This window comes from Micromys minutus, assembly GCF_963924665.1.
Source record: "Micromys minutus genome assembly, chromosome: 1".
Taxonomy (NCBI): domain Eukaryota; kingdom Metazoa; phylum Chordata; class Mammalia; order Rodentia; family Muridae; genus Micromys; species Micromys minutus.
In genome coordinates this window covers 114,988,611-115,004,836 of record NC_137969.1, presented here as the reverse complement: position 1 = coordinate 115,004,836, position 16,226 = coordinate 114,988,611, and the positions used below count along the sequence as shown (strand labels likewise).

Genomic DNA, 16,226 nt, shown 5'->3' with positions numbered 1-16,226 from the left:
TCATGATGCTTAGGGTTGTGAGCAGCTTCCTAGCATTTATACTCCCACGTGGTCAATCTGGAAGTCATGGGTAGAGAAAAGGAAATATTCCAGTGCAACATCCTCAGTCAGTAGACAGACCCAAAGGAACCCAGAAAAGTGGGCGTTGGCTCTGGATGGCTGTTCATGCTGTTTTCCTTTCAGATTGCTTCAGCTCCAGGAGCAAATGCGAGCCCTTTACAAGGCCATCAGCGCCCCTCGAGTCCGAAGGGCCAGCTCCAAGGGAGGCGGAGGATACACCTGCCAGAGTGGCTCGGGGTGGGATGAGTTCACCAAACGCCTCACGGGCGAGTGTCTGGGCTGGATGAGGCAGCAGAGGGTAAGTGATCTTACAGGAGCTTGTTCTTAGCCTCTAACCGGGGGAGTTTGGAGGTAGATGGTGGTACAGTCAGCCACAGTCCTCCAGGGGCAGCAGCATGCTAAGTCACGAGGTCCTTCTACCCGTGTTGCAACTGACCTCATCTGTCTCCCATAATAGACTAAAAAGAAAGAACACTCCTATGGCTCATTTGAAATAGTAACACAAGAGAGAGAACAGTTGAAATTATATACATTTGTGTGTGTGTGTGTGTGTGTAATAATAAATACCCTGTGGGAGGTGTTGGGCACCGTGAGTGACACCAGGTCTTCTGGTTTGGGCTCTGTGATGGCTTTTTGAAGTTCGGTTATCCAGCTGTGCAAGTCTCACGTCACTCGTGTGGGTGTGAAGTCAAATAATGGCCCAAGAAATATGTGCTGATCTCTCCCGGCCACTGGAGTCCCTACACAGTATTTTTCAGCATTAATTACGGTTTTGTTGTTTTATGTAGTAATTAAGCCCCATAATGAACAGGTGGCTTGAGAAACATGCCGTAATCATGTAGATGGGAATTTTACAATGAAAACCTTCTAATGAGCCGTCCTTCTTTGGGAGGTGGATATATTAAAATGGTACACTGTGGAGATTGTTATGCAATGCTGTAAGAGCTTGATTAATTGTTTGACCGATTTCTTAGTGGTTCTAAAATTTCTCAGCCATTTTAGCACACCCTCCCTTCCTCCCTTTACTTGAGTCTGGGTTGCATTGTGTTGCCATGGCTAGTCTCCAACATGCAGAGTCAATTCATTCTCCAGATCAACCTCTGGAAAACATAGGACCACAGGGTCCTAAACCCAGTCTTTAAAAGGTTTGGGTGTGTTTTCGTATAGTGATTCCTTTTGCCAATAATCATTCATTCGCCCACTCACTCACTTATGTTTTATGCTTACTTTTTGTTTGTCTTGCTTTCATGTGTGTGTAAGTGTGGTGTTTTGTCTGTATATAAATATATCTGTGCACCATATGCATGTAGTGCCCAGCAGAGGGCACTAGATTCCAAGAGATAGATAGATGGTTGAGAGCCAGCTGCCATGAGGGTGCTGGGAATCAAATCCAGGTCCGCTAGAAGAACAGTTAGGGCTCTTCACCAATGAGAGATCTTTCCAGACCTATTTGGTTTTGGTTGTTTGTTTGTGGTTTTGGTTTTTAAGACAGGATCTTGCTTTGTAGCTTAGGCCAGCCTTGAACCTGTGATCCTTCTGTCTCATCCTCCAAGATACAGAGATTGTAGTGTATCCTACTATGTTCTACCTTCCAACACACACACTTACTATGAAGACCATAAGTGATTACAGAAGGTGGAGTAGATAGCATCTCAAAGTCAACAGTGACCTCAGAAACTTAACTATAAACTCACTTGCATGTCTTCAGATTTCCTAACGTCTGAAAATTTCCTTAATTTTTGAGACAGGCTCCTATAGATCCCAGGCTGCTGTGAACGAGCTATACAGCTCAGAATGACTTTGAGCTACTGAGGCCCTGGCCTCCTTCTCTGAAAAACAGTTTTTGAGGGTTCATCAGTACTGGCACCATGCTACAAAATAAGGGCTCAAAAATTACGATCCATAGTTATGAAGATGAATACTATTGAAGACAAGAAACATCCCAAATGTCAAATGGTTGCCCATGAGAGCTTTAGTAAAGTCTTGTTTAGGAGTCAGAAGGGTGTGGCATTCTAGGTCTGAGAACAATATGAGTTAATGGAGCTAGAACTCTAACCTTCAAGGATCCTTAATGGGAGGGAGGCAAGACTAACTTTGAACCAAAGTAATTATGGTATGTCATATCCCCTGATGTGTCTTCTAAGCCAGCGTGACAGTTAAGGGACAGCTCAGAATTAGTCATTTTCTGTATTGCTATGGGTGTAGCATTGTAAGGATGCTCTGTGGAGCTGGGTGTGGTGGTACATGCCTATAATCTCAGCCCGGGCTTCATAGGGGAGCTTTGTCTCCAACACCAACACATGGACAAACAATGACCACACACACACACACACACACACACACACACACACACACACACACACACAATTAAAGCAAAGAGGATTTGGTAGAAAAGCCTCTACATCTTTAAACTTTAGCCAATGGTGTTCTCATGTGTCTGTATTGGCCTGTCATTTTCTGACATCCATCGGTGAGCCTTGCTTTTGATACTGTGTCAGGTGCTTCTTAGAGTTCTCGGCAAACTAAAAGCTGTCTGTCTGAATCCTGCTGGAGGTTTGCCCCCAGATTCTGTGCGGCCATTTCCTTCTCACCCCACCTTCCCCCACACATAGCAGGCATTCTTCACTTACTCCCAGGAGACCCAGCTGAGGCCTGTGTTGATAAGAGAGCCGGTCCCCCAGCAGCATTCAGGAGGCAGACACTCATCTCCCTGCCAGGCTTCTGCTTTGTTTCCCTGTCTGTGCTTCTGCTGATGGGCAAGCCAGATACAGTACAGCTGGCAGGTAATGGGCTGTGCGAGCTGGCCCTGGGTCATCGCTACCTTCCCAGTGGAGCTCCTGCTGTTTCTGTTTTAAACCCTCGGAGTTGCCGGACAAGGCCAAAGTCCTTGCTAACCTCCAGTTCTCTGACTCAGAAATGGCTCCTCTCTGAAGCCTTGCCAAGGGCACTAGAATGTGGGTGTGGCTTAGGACAATTGTGTTCTGTTCCTGCTGGTGTCCCGGTGTGCATGTTTGCCCTTGGCATGTCAGAGAGATGACACAGGTGATTTAGAAATGTACCCGTGCTCATGCCAAGGTAGGAAGAGACCGTGGAGATGACCAGAAAGAAATGTGCCAGATAGGGAAACAATATATTTGATTCTTACTGTGAAACATTCTTAAATTTCAAATTCAAGTGATTACTCTAGTCAGATTTCACATTTAAACATCGAACGGAAACCTAGAATCCCAGCGTTGTTACCAACATTAATCAGAATGAAGGATCCTGAGTTTGCATAGTTCCTTCCCTTTGACACGGACCGTAGAGAGTTTTCACAGTTTGGAAGGGAATATTCAAAAGCTGAATTTCTGAGCTGACAGCTAACTATATAACATTCATCAACATAACTTGGGACTGGACATGTAACTGAATGGTAGAGCACTTGCCTAGCTTTTGTAAGATTCAATCCCCCAAATAGCAATGACAAAGAAAAGAAAGGTTAAAGAAATAAACAATGACAACTTCCTAAGGTTAGGGATTTTGTTTGAGAGGCAGTGCGTGGCTGTGTCGTCAATGACTTCTAACATGCATTTTAAAATTAATAAAGAAGCACATGCCTTTAATTCCAGCACTCCAGGAAGCAGAGGCCGGTGGATCTCTGTGAGTTCAAGGCCAGTATGGTCTACAGAGTGAGTTCCAGAACAACCAGGGCTACATGGAGAAACCCTGTCTTAAAAAACAAAAACAAAACAAACAAAAACCCCAAATAAACAACAGCAGCAACAAGAATAAAGAAACGTCTATTAGAACATACAATGTATCATCCACACGAATATCTAGTCATACACATTCACAGCCTACTTCTTTTATCCTTAAGAAAAATGCGAACATGATTATTGTGTTTGAGTGCAGGGCACAGGTACAGGGGTCACAGACAATTTTTGGGGTCAGTTCTCTGTCCTTCTCCTGTGGGTTCTGGGAATCAGAATCCAATCATTACTCTTGCATAACCATCCCTTTTACCTGCTGAGCCATTTCCCCAGCTCCGCCCCACACCAACACTCACCTGTAGATTCTCTCTTCATGAGAATGACCTAGATTGCAAGGAACCCATGGTTCCTTGGGTTTTTTTGGGACCCAACGAATTTCTTCCTTGGTTCATTTGGGCTGGAACCAAACTGAGGATGCATTTGGTGATTCTCCTTAGCTATTTGGTAATCTCAACCTTTTACAATTTATTTTGGCTTCAGACATAGTTCACACACACACACACACACACACACACACACACACACACACACACACATACTTTTTTTTGAGACAGGGCCTTGCTGTGTACTTAGGCTAGCTTTGCACACCTGTGTTCAAGTAATCTTCCTGCCTTAGCTTCCTGGGTGGTTGTGTGCTCTGAGTTTTATCTGAAGCTGAGTTGGTCTCTCCACCCCTGATGCTCTAGAGAAAGGAGTCTGCTGGAAGGAGGGACAGTAAAGGGAGTGCTCCTCTATCTCTTTTCCTGCAGGCAGAGATGGATCTGATGGCCTGGGGTGTGGACTCTGGTTCAGTGGAACAGCATATCAACAGCCACAGGAGCATCCACAATGCTATTGGGGACTATCGCTGGCAGCTGGACAAGATCAAAGCGGATCTGGTGCGTCGCCCCTCCATCGAGAGGTCTATAGGAGGGCGTATCGTTTAGGCAGTTTGTCTGAAATGCAAGACTATTACGATCTTTCTCAGAGACTAGAAAGGAAAACTAAACCAACCCCAAAACTCCATACTCTAAAAGGGAAGTAGAAAGAGATGTATGGGACCCAGAGAAGGAGCTGAACCAGATGTTCAGCACATGCAGGAGGATGTCATGAGTTTATATATAAATACGTCTTTGCAGAGGTGGTAGGCAGATAATGGCGGCAGAACATCACCTACCAGAAGAAACAGATTAGCACGCAGCTTGTATATACAGCTGGTTGAGTTGGTGAGCGCACTTCTGGGTGGGATTAGAGTCACATTTGTCCTGAAGGAAATTGTGTCTCATATCCCTCTCCTGTGCTGGAGAAAAAGTCAGACTTGGGGAGAGAGGAGATTGAAGGCATGGGATAGAAGTCTGATCTCAGTGCTTGCTCGCCACACCCACCCCCATGTGTGAAATCACTAAGTGTGATTCGTAGATCAAAGTTTTAGTTTTAAACCTTACTCTTGTCCACTTGACTGTCTGCTCAGCTTTCCCTTTGTGTCTCTAAGATCTGGAGGATCCAAAGTCATATTTCCTTCGGCACATTTTTAAGTGACAGCGTGTTTACCTTGTGGAGAAGGGACGAGTGGCTAGAGGGGTCTTCAAACTCCTGGGGAAAAGTCACGATGGGCAAAAGACTTAGTAGAGCAATTGCTTCATTTTTAACTGAGAGAGCGGAGACCAGCACCTTAGAAGAAGGCAGAGAAGGGGATATACTTTCTATAGACCTCCATGAGGGGACCAAATAACTCCCCGTGTTTCCTTATCTTCCAGCGAGAGAAGTCAGCAATCTACCAGTTGGAGGAGGAATATGAAAACCTGCTGGTAAGCTCATTTAGCCTCTGCTAATTCATTTCAGTTCCTCAAGTGCTAAACATCTCTGGGGGCCACAAACTGGCTTAAAGTTCAGCAGAGAGCCTGCATAGACACCGCCCCTGTGTTTGTAGATTATAATTTTGTTGCTGCTGATTTTTTAGAACTGACGTTTCAAAGGTTTTGTTTGGTTTTCTGAAGGCAGTGCCTAGCACTGTTCAGTTTTTGAGTTAAAATTTCACATCAATGACTCTGGTTGGATGCATCTAACAAGACTGCAGCCCTTTCAGACAAGTATAAACACAAACAAAAGGTTTTCCTCGAGTATTTTTCCTCTCATTGTCTCCTGGAAGATGCTGTGTCAGTTGCTTGATCCCAGAGTAGAGATTCCCACCCTCCTATCTGTTTGGCTCATCTTATTTTTACATTTCCCATAGTTCCTTGCTGGCTACAATCCTTTTAGGATAGCGTGGCTCCTGGTAGCTCACAACTCTTCCTGTTGGGATGGATATAAGATGTAACTTTAAATTTGTGGGGGCAAAGTCTGACTTATCAAAGAGAGAGAAACCTTGATTTATCTAGGAGTATAGTTCCCCCCAATTATCTAAAATTATTAAGCCCAAGCACCATTATCTTTAAGTTTTTATTTGCTACAGTTGGTGTGTGTATATGTAGCATAATGGATGTGGTGGTCAGAGGACAACTTTGTAGAGTCACTTCTGAGCATGGGTCCTGGGAATTGAACTCAGGTCGTCGGGCTTGTCAGAAAATGCTTTACCTGAGCCATCTGGTAAAATCATTTGGCTTCAAATCATTGTCTGAATCAAGACTCTTCAGAGGCTGAAAATATAGCTCAAAAGCAGGGTGCTTCTCCAGCATGAGGGAGCTCTAAGTTTCCTCAGCACCAGGAGAGAAGATGAAAACAGCCATTTAGAATGCCTGAATCTGAGATACCCATGGCCCCATAGGCGTCACCAATTTGGACAGGGCCTCTCTCCTATACCTGTGAATGCAACAGGTTAAGAGATGGTTCCGGTGAAGAACTCTTATGTGCACAGTCTGCAGAGAATCTGTGTTGCTATACTGTTGTTTTCAACCTTGTCTGCAGAAAGCCTCTTTCGAGAGGATGGACCACCTGCGCCAGCTGCAGAACATCATCCAGGCTACCTCGAGAGAGATCATGTGGATCAATGACTGCGAGGAAGAGGAGCTTCTGTATGACTGGAGTGACAGGAACACAAACATTGCTCAGAAGCAGGAGGCCTTCTCTGTAAGATGCCTTCCTTACCTTGTGGCGGGAGAGGTTTTTTTTTTTTTTAAATAGTTTGGTCAGCCACTAGTAAGTGGGCACACTGTTCAGTGATGTAATATTTATTTAGTTTTATTTTATGTGTTTGGGTGTTTGGCCTGCATGTCTATCTGTGTACCATGTGCATGCAGTGCCCACAACTGCCAAAAGAGGGCATCAGATTCCCAGAAACTGGAGCTTGTTAGCTGCTGTATGGTTGCAAGGAATCAAACCCAGGACCCCTGGAAGAGCAACAGTGCCCCTAGTCACTGAGAATCTCTACAGCCTCTCCCCCGTTATTTATAAAGAGATAGGGTTTCCTTCTGTCATCCAGAAATAACTCAATCATCTTGCCTTATCCTACCAACTAGATGGGACCATGGGGATGTGCTCACCGGCCCCACACCCAAGTCTACTGTAGGATATCCATGAAGACAATGTGATTCATGGGTAGTGTGTGTAGAGACTTGTCCATCCAGAAACCCCAGAGTGCTTAGCACTGTAACACAGTGGGTCAAAACCTGAAATTTGGAATCAGAATGTGTATATGTTGAGCACCTTTAATTTGAAAATCTGAAATCCAGAATGCGCCCTCTGAAACTTTCTGAGTGCCACCATGATGCTGTAAGTAGAATATTTCACACCTGACTTCAGGTGACAGGTGGCAGTCAAAATCCAGGGGCCCTCAAAAATACTATATAAAATTACCTCAGGCTAATAGATAGAAAACAAAAGAGTTTTATCTTTAGGCTCTGGTTTTATCTCCAAAATATCTCTCTTCATATTCAAATATTTTACAATAGTAAATCCCAAACTTGAAACACTAAATGTTCAATATGGGTTAGTTGTAACGTTATTAACTACCTGCGTGGTCTCGGTCAGGTCACACCCCCAGTCTTGTCTCAGCTCCTGACCTTGGTTTCCAGAGGGGTTGTGGTTCTCAAGGACAATGTAATATGAATCTCAGTGTCAGTTGTTCCCACAATGCAGTTTCATACCTAGAGTAGCCACAGAAATCTAAGTGTGACCTGCTGTAAGGATTTGGTCCTTTCTTTTCCCAGATTCGCATGAGTCAACTGGAAGTCAAGGAAAAGGAACTCAATAAGCTTAAGCAAGAAAGTGACCAGCTTGTCCTCAATCAGCATCCAGCTTCAGACAAAATTGAGGTAGGTCTCATGGGATTTACATTTTCATTAGGGAAAAAGTATTTCATAAAAGACATCTTTGTGGGTGGATGATTCTTCTCCAGTATGAAGCTGTGGCAACTTTATTTTCTAGTTTAGCATCAGCACCCTAAGCTAGGATTTGGCTTTTGTTTTTTCCTGAAAAAAATCCAGAAATATTTTAGACTCTACCAGACGACCTCTGTCACCGTTACTTTGTTGTTGCATCGCAAAAGCAGCTATGGACACTGTGCAAATGAACAGCCATGGTCGTGTTTCAATAAAGCTTTATTTATAAATAAAGGCAGTGGGCCAGATTTAGCCCTTGGGTAGTATTTGCTGACTTTTGCTGGAAACTGCTGTCTGGGAGCTGTTCTCAGGGCTGATGGAGGTCATGTATCACACTTTCTCGTGATCTAGCTCCTGTCTCAGAACAGGCTTAAAGTTCCAAAGGGAATCTCACACTGGTGCAGTATGTACCATGTCTGTTCTGACTGGTCAGAAAATACTCAACTAAAGCAAGACCTATTTTGACTGGTGTCCCTTTGATGGTGGTTGTTTGTAAGAACTGTTTGCACCAAGAAATCTCAGGGGGGATATTCTGTCTCTAGTCATTACCCATTGGGTGACATAAAGAGGCATCTTTTTCATCTGGCTCACGGGTCTGTGCAGGACACAACCTTCTGTGCCTCTGAGTGGGCACAAGGCAGCTGACATCTTGACCTCTTCTTGTTTCAGGCATACATGGATACTCTTCAGACACAGTGGAGTTGGATTCTGCAAATCACCAAGTGCATTGATGTCCATCTCAAAGAAAACGCTGCCTACTTTCAGGTTTTTAGACATACTTTAAAAAAAAAAACTACATTCATTTTGTATGTGTGTGTGTGTGTGCGTGTGTGTGTGTGTGTGTGTGTGTGTCTGTCTGTCTGTCTGTCTGTCTGCATGCCATGATGTGAATGTGGAGGTCAGAGGACAACCTGCTTGAGTTGGTCCTAGTGATCGTCAGACATGGCAACAGGCATCTTTACCCACTGAGCCATCTTGTCGACCTCGTCAGATATTTTAGAGAGGCCATGGAACCGTGAGAAGAGTGTTGACACCAGTGATGAAGTCTGGTTCTAGCCTTCTGGAATGGCCACGTGATTGTGTAATTTTAGAACAAGTCACAACTCCAGGCTTCAGTTTCTCGTGTACAAACTGATCTCCAGGGAACGTTTCCTAGTCTAAAATAATCCACCACGTGCATGCACTGCATGGCTGAGGGGTTACAAGGACATGCCTTTCGGCACTGCTACCCAGTCTCTGAGTGCTCTCTGCTCGAATCTTTTTCTTCAGCCACTTAGCAGAGGCTTGTGTAGGGGTGATGGTTCTTGAAACGGGACTACTGTTGGTTAGATTCCTCCCCACCCCCTTAGCAAAACACTGCGGATAATTAGACTTAAACAGAGAAAACATTTATTTGGACGACAGTTTTAAATGGTCCAATCTGTGGCCCAGGGTCCCCATTCATTATTATGAAGAGGTAGCGCCTCATAGTGGGGAATGTGGGATGGAAGAAATGATTCTCTCTGAGGGTACACCTAAATGAGCAGACCACCCATGATGCCCCTTCTACAGGTTTCTCTGTCCCCATTATCACCACCCCAGGAACCCAGCCTTTCCCTCACAAGCCTTTGGGTGACATTCAAGATCCAAACCCTGTCGTTTTCTCAAGTTTCTTTTCATTGACGAGGACTGTTGTCATCCTGAACAGTTTTTTGAAGAGGCCCAGTCAACCGAAGCCTACCTGAAGGGCCTGCAGGACTCCATCAGGAAGAAATACCCCTGTGACAAGAACATGCCCCTCCAGCACCTACTGGAGCAGATCAAAGAGCTAGAGGTACTGTGCCACACCCAGACCCTCAGCAGCCGCACCGGGGTGGGGGGAGGGACAGGGGAGGGGAGGCGGGTTAATGCACCCTAGGCACAGGATGGGCTGTGGTGGAGTACAACTCACACAGAGCCCACACCTCAATTTTGTCATCTTTCTGTGACTTCTCTGTGTGCCCAGCTACTATAGGGAAGGGTTTTTGCTCAGCATCTCAATAATTTACTGAAAATAAGAGCAGAGAGGACATCATGACTTAACTTGACAAGACCCTTGGGAAAACACCTTACATTTTATCCGCATGGTCCTTTCACGGAGATAGTCTTTCCTGCTCAATTAATTCAGAAGGCTCACTGTGGAAGGTTATGTTACCTCATGGTGCATTTCTGTTTTATTATCACTGATGGAACTGTAGCAATATTTAACTTTTATGTTGTGGAAGCTTTATCAAGAGATCTCTAAGACACATAGGGCACTCGTGTTAAAGGCAGATTGTATTTGCAATTGCAGAAAGAACGGGAGAAGATCCTCGAATACAAACGTCAGGTGCAGAACTTGGTAAACAAGTCCAAGAAGATTGTGCAGCTGAAACCTCGGAACCCAGACTACAGGAGCAACAAGCCCATTATTCTCAGGGCGCTCTGTGACTACAAACAAGACCAGGTGTGTGTTCCGGGTTCCGAAGCAGAGCAAAGTCCTCTTTTTCTTTACATAAGCCTTTGTCAATTAAGAGGGCAAAACTAACCTTAGTTCCAATAAGTACCTTAGTCGAATCCTTTATAAATAAAACAGTCACCCCCAGAACCAAAGCAGTAACCCTGGGCAGAGCCACCAGGAACTGTCAGGAATTAGGACAACAGTTGCTTCCTTTGGGTGCTGGGGAAAGAAGGCAAAGCTGCAAGCTATGCTGAGAACAGACTACTTCTGAGATCCCCCCCCCCACTTAGACAACGGTTATCTTGAAGGTTTAAAACCTTTCAAAGTTTGCCCTTTTCCTTCTTGTACGTAAAGCTTGCTTATTTGTGACCATCCCACCATTAAGTTTCAGACAAGATAAATGGGACTGAGAAATAGCACCGTCATGGCTCTTGTAAAGTGAGCCTCCTGTAGAATCTTTGGCAGGTCCGGATCAGGTCCATCCTTGTAGGCTCTGTGGGAGGTTTTATACAGGTTTGTAGAGAGACGGGTTAGTTGCTGTTCCTATCTACGGCTCTTCCGGTCTGTTTTCTTACAATCAAATTCTGAAGGATCTGAGAGACCTGGCTAGAAGAGCTGTATGGAACAGGGGTCTGTTCTACCCTGAGGCATCTTATAAGAGTTTGTGTGGGGAGAAAGAAGTCAGACTGAGCGTGGTGGCCCACACCTGTAATCTTAGAATCCAGAAGGCTGAGGCAGAATTCCCTTACATAGAAAAGCAGCCCACGCTGGAGATCGAGACCTTGTTTGAAGGAACATCCAAAACCAAACAACAACAAAACCCAAAAGCTAATAACAACAACAAACAAAGCAGAAAAGGAAGAAAGGAAGGAAGAAAGCAAGAAAGAAGGAAGATAGTAGGTTGGATTGAAATATGAGGTGAAAATTTATATTCAGATGGACAGTTGCCTTAATTTGCAGGTTGGGTTTTTTTGTTTTGCTTTTTTTGGTTATTTTGGTTTTTTTCTTCTTCTATGGTGGGAGGGATCAGGGTTAAGAAAGCACATTGTCACCAAGCTGCACCTCAGCCCTTTAGTAGCCATTTTAAGAAGCTGTATTCGACCAAGTGTTGAGGTACATAACTTTATTTTTCACATTCAGAAGGCAGAAGAAGGAGGAACTCTGTGAGTTCCAGGTCATCTTGGTCTACATAGTGAGTTTTAGGCCATCCCTCCCAGGCTACACAGTGCCATCTGCCTCTATGAAGAGGGTGGGGTGGGGTGGGGACTGGAATTAAGTAATCGAATTTATTATTATTATTATTTTTTAGTGTGTTGACTACTGAACATAGGGCCTCACACATGGCTGGCAGTCACACTACCACTGAGCCATATGTCCAGGCCTCTTTTTTTTTTTTTTTTAATTCTCTTGAGATATGATCTTTCTAAATTGACCAGGTTACCCTTATGTTCATATCCTGGTCTTTAAACGTTTAACTTTTCTGCCAATGCCTCATGAGTAGCTGGGACTGCAGGTCTGAAGTGAAAGTTCTTGTAGAAGGTTACTTTTTTTTTTTTTTTTTTTTTTTTTTTTTTAAGCAGACTGATGTCAAGAGCAAATATGACCGAGACAAGTGATTCCCCCATATTAAAGTCTCATTTACAAAGCACGATTTCAAAACAGGAAGAAAATAAGATGGAGGCTTGCCTATGGCAGGGGCCTTCTCACACTCCTGGGGGATCTTCCGAGTCTCTCTCTAACTTGCTCAGGACATAGCTGACTTTGTCGATGCCCTTTTGGTTCACAGGTATTACTTCCACACAGGCCGTGCTTGAGGAAATTGTAAGAGGGCCGAGAGTTCGTAGTCTTCATTTTCACCCCTGTTTCTTTGGCAGAAAATCGTACACAAAGGGGACGAGTGTATCCTGAAGGACAACAACGAACGCAGCAAGTGGTACGTGACCGGCCCTGGAGGCGTCGATATGCTTGTCCCTTCTGTGGGCCTGATCATCCCTCCTCCAAACCCACTGGCTGTGGACCTTTCTTGCAAGTAAGTTCTGAAGTTCCTAGCAGCCGTGACTCTGAGCAGCGAGGCAGGAGGGCTAGTGCCCGAACAAGCAGCTCACAGCAACGTCTCCTTACTGTAATCGCCCCAGAAAAGGCACTTCACATAGTCACAGGTTTGTGGGGAAATTTTATGATGGATAAAAGAGAACATCTGACCATATTGGAGAGCCAGGGGCCAACATGAGTGATACTTGCCATACTCTATGAAGCTTCTGGGTTTGAAGTTCTTTTCTTTTCTTTTTTTTAGCAAATCAGTTATTTCAAAAGTAGTCATGAATATACCCTTTATGGCACAATTGCTTTCCAGCAGGTAGGACGTACATTTCACAGGCTGTCCACAGCAGGCACTCCCATGCTTCAGACTGGAAATCTTGAGCCCACACTGAGTGGGAAGTGCTGGGAAGTGCCCTGCCTTCCTCTCCTTTCCAGGGTTTGGGGATTGTCAGCATTTAAGCCCCTTTCAAATCAAAACACAGCTAACAGTGAATGTAGCAGAGACTCGGATAGCCCATCTCAGCCAGGATGATCTGAATGATCCGTGTAACTGCAGATAAAGTCGCCAGTGTACTTCTGGGAAGTGGGTTAGTCCAAATCTGTTGACATGTTGACAGTTTTGAGAATTACACCATCACTCCATAAGGTTTGGTGTAGATTTACGGGCAGTGGTGCAAACCTGCAGGTTTTCTGTTTGGGCTGGAGAGTTTTCCCTTTCTACCTTCCAGGATTGAGCAGTACTATGAAGCCATCTTGGCTCTGTGGAACCAGCTCTACATCAACATGAAGAGCCTGGTGTCTTGGCATTATTGTATGATTGACATTGAAAAGATCAGAGCCATGACTATTGCCAAGGTATGTCTGCGGGGCTGCCTGCCGGCCGCTTGGCCAGTGCACCTCTTCAGTGCACAGAGGAAGATTCTGGGTCCCACCACTAAGGTCTTAGTCTTACACAGGACTGGTCTGTCCATGACTGCACAGGAAGGGGTGGGGCTCAGGGGTAGAAAGCTTGCTTAGCGTGCATGAAGCCTTCTTCTGCTAGCACCACGAGATAAGGTAGAATCAACACATGGCTGGTCATAAGACAAACAGACACGCTCCCTGTAGAGACCTGACAAACCAAAATACTTACGGAAAAGACAGTGCGGGGCCCCATCTCTTTAGAGCTAATGAGGATGAGGCCATACTTATCTATAGGAACAAGGCAGAAGGGGGAGTCAGGAGGACTTCTTGGAAGAACTCTGAAAGCATCTCTCTAAGGCAGAGGTCCTTATAAAGGGTGGTTGGCAGAGCCTTGGGTTGGGGAGTCCTTTAGTGAAGTGACAAATGAGGAGGGGACAGGATGGGAAGCCCTAGGGCCCTGAGTCCCTTTATCTTTTTAGAATGCCTATGCTGCATTTGCTTTATTCACAGTTGAGTTTCTGCATAATCTTGCGTTTGAAGAAAACTATCCCGTGAAGGGAAAAGCCACTGGCAAGCTACTGCTGTGCTTCTTAGAAACACTGCTAAAGCCCTGAGACATTTCATAGCTTAGCCCATGAGGAGGGTTGTCCTGCCCACTCTTGTCTTGTATGGGGGGTCCGAGAGCATTCATGTCTTCCCAACTGACCATGCCTGATTCGCTCCTAGCTGAAAACAATGAGACAGGAAGATTACATGAAGACCATTGAAGACCTTGAGCTCCATTACCAAGATTTCATCAAGAACAGCCAAGGCTCGGAGATGTTTGGAGACGATGACAAGCGGAGGATGCAGTCCCAGTTCACCGATGCCCAGAAGCATTATCAGACCCTGGTCATTCAGCTTCCTGGCCACCCGCAGCACCAGACAGGTAGGCCTGGACCATCTATCTGCTTGCTTAGTGTCAGTCAGATAGGTGGTTTGAAAAAAGAAAGCCACCCGTGTAAAACTGTCTCCCCAAAAGACACTTAGTCTGATCTGCGTAGACATAACAAAATAACTGAAACTGGATAATTCATAAAGAAACGAAGTTTTATTTAGTTCACTACTCTGATGGCTGAGAAACACTGTGGAGCCTGGTAAGTGATCCATGGCTTTGTTATAATTCAACAGAGAAGCAGAAATAGGAATGGTGGCATGTAGAAAGGATGGAACTCCTTTAGAATAAACCCCTCAGTTGATCAGAGCCAGAGATGTGCAATCATCCTTGCTGAGGGTGGTACCCTCATAATCTAATCATCTAGTAGGCCTAGCTCTTAAAGGCCCAGCTATGTCAGGACTTTTACATTAGGGACCAGACTTCTGGCACAGGTCTACTTGAGGGACAATAAGCCTTATCTACTATCTGGCCGATATATAGAATAATTTGTATACCTTCGTTCTAGTATCAAGTCGCAGTAAGTAGGCATATTTTTATACAGTTGAGGTACGTAGCATCTTGCCACCTTGGCAGTCTCTCATCTTTATGGCCCTGACTTACTTTTACAGTCACCAAAACGGAGATCACTCATGTGGGTGCCTGCCAAGACGTCAACCACAATAAAGTAATTGAAACCAACAGAGAAAATGACAAGCAGGAGACGTGGCTGCTGATGGAACTGCAGAAGATCCGCAGGCAGATGGAGCATTGTGAGACCAGGATGACACTTAAAAATCTCCTGCTCACGGACCAAGGCTCTACACACAACATCACTGTCAAAATCAACGAGCTCAAGGTAGGCTGTGCTAGCATTGCTCTGATTCTGCAGGTCCTTACGCCTACCTGTAAATGAAGAAAACCACCCCATGACCTACGAGTTTATAGGCAAGCGTATTTGTTTTCTATTGCTATGCTAAAGATGTTTTTGAGGTAAAAAGCCCATCTTAAGAATCACACAGCTACAGTGTATACACACACACACACACACACACACACACACACACACACACACACACACCTTGTATATATGTACCCTATAGAAGATACAATTATTTTAAGTTATATTCATTTTATATTATGGCAAGAACAGGGAGGTACAGTCACATGAGTATGGGTTCCCACAGAGATCAGAAGAGGGTGTCAGATCCCCTATAGCTGATGTTATAGGCAGCTATGAGTAACCCACGTAGGTGCTGGGAACCCAACCCGGATCCTCTGCAAAAGCAGTACAGGCTCCTAACCACTGAGTCATTTCTCCAGCCCAATATGGACTAGTATCTAGTTTTTAGAAATTGAGAAAAATTCAGAATCATGTGAACCTGGGGGATGTTATGCTGAGTGAAATAACCAAGGGCAGAAAGACAGACAGCGTGCGGCCTCACTAACATGTACAGTTTAGTAAGGAGTCAAACGTATAAAAACACATGCCCAGTGATGACCAGAGGTGGGTCAAAGAGGATGTGCAGAGATGTAGATCAAAGGGTACATGTTTGCACTAAGATAAATATGAGGTCTGGCATGCAGCAGGGGACTGCAGGTAATAATGTTCATATTGGAATTTTGCTGAAAGAGTAGATTTAGGTGCTCTTACCATAAATATTTGTATATACGAGCAATGTTGCAGGTGCCTGACAGGAGTGTGACCTTTGTTGTGCAGAGCAGGACGGCACGCTTGCATACCTTAAAGTGTCTGATTAAAAATGGCTTTGACAGCCGCGCAGCTCATGAAGTGTGCCCCCCTCCTT

General features: G+C 44.8%; 1 protein-coding gene across 2 annotated transcripts in view; it reads left to right on the top strand.

Annotated features, from left to right (window-relative positions):
- DSP (desmoplakin) overlaps positions 1–16,226 on the top strand; it is a gene marked incomplete at its 5' end in the record, with an annotated part of 45,944 nt that overhangs the window by 16,182 nt on the left and 13,536 nt on the right. For both annotated transcript variants that reach the window (XM_080931939.1, XM_080931938.1), the window contains 12 exons: positions 184–358; positions 4,559–4,687; positions 5,546–5,596; positions 6,693–6,854; positions 7,934–8,038; positions 8,774–8,869; positions 9,792–9,917; positions 10,416–10,568; positions 12,437–12,591; positions 13,331–13,457; positions 14,232–14,433; positions 15,051–15,277. In XM_080931939.1, the coding sequence (XP_080788065.1) occupies positions 184–358; positions 4,559–4,687; positions 5,546–5,596; positions 6,693–6,854; positions 7,934–8,038; positions 8,774–8,869; positions 9,792–9,917; positions 10,416–10,568; positions 12,437–12,591; positions 13,331–13,457; positions 14,232–14,433; positions 15,051–15,277 (1,708 nt within the window). The remainder of the gene's footprint in view (positions 1–183; positions 359–4,558; positions 4,688–5,545; positions 5,597–6,692; positions 6,855–7,933; positions 8,039–8,773; positions 8,870–9,791; positions 9,918–10,415; positions 10,569–12,436; positions 12,592–13,330; positions 13,458–14,231; positions 14,434–15,050; positions 15,278–16,226) is intronic.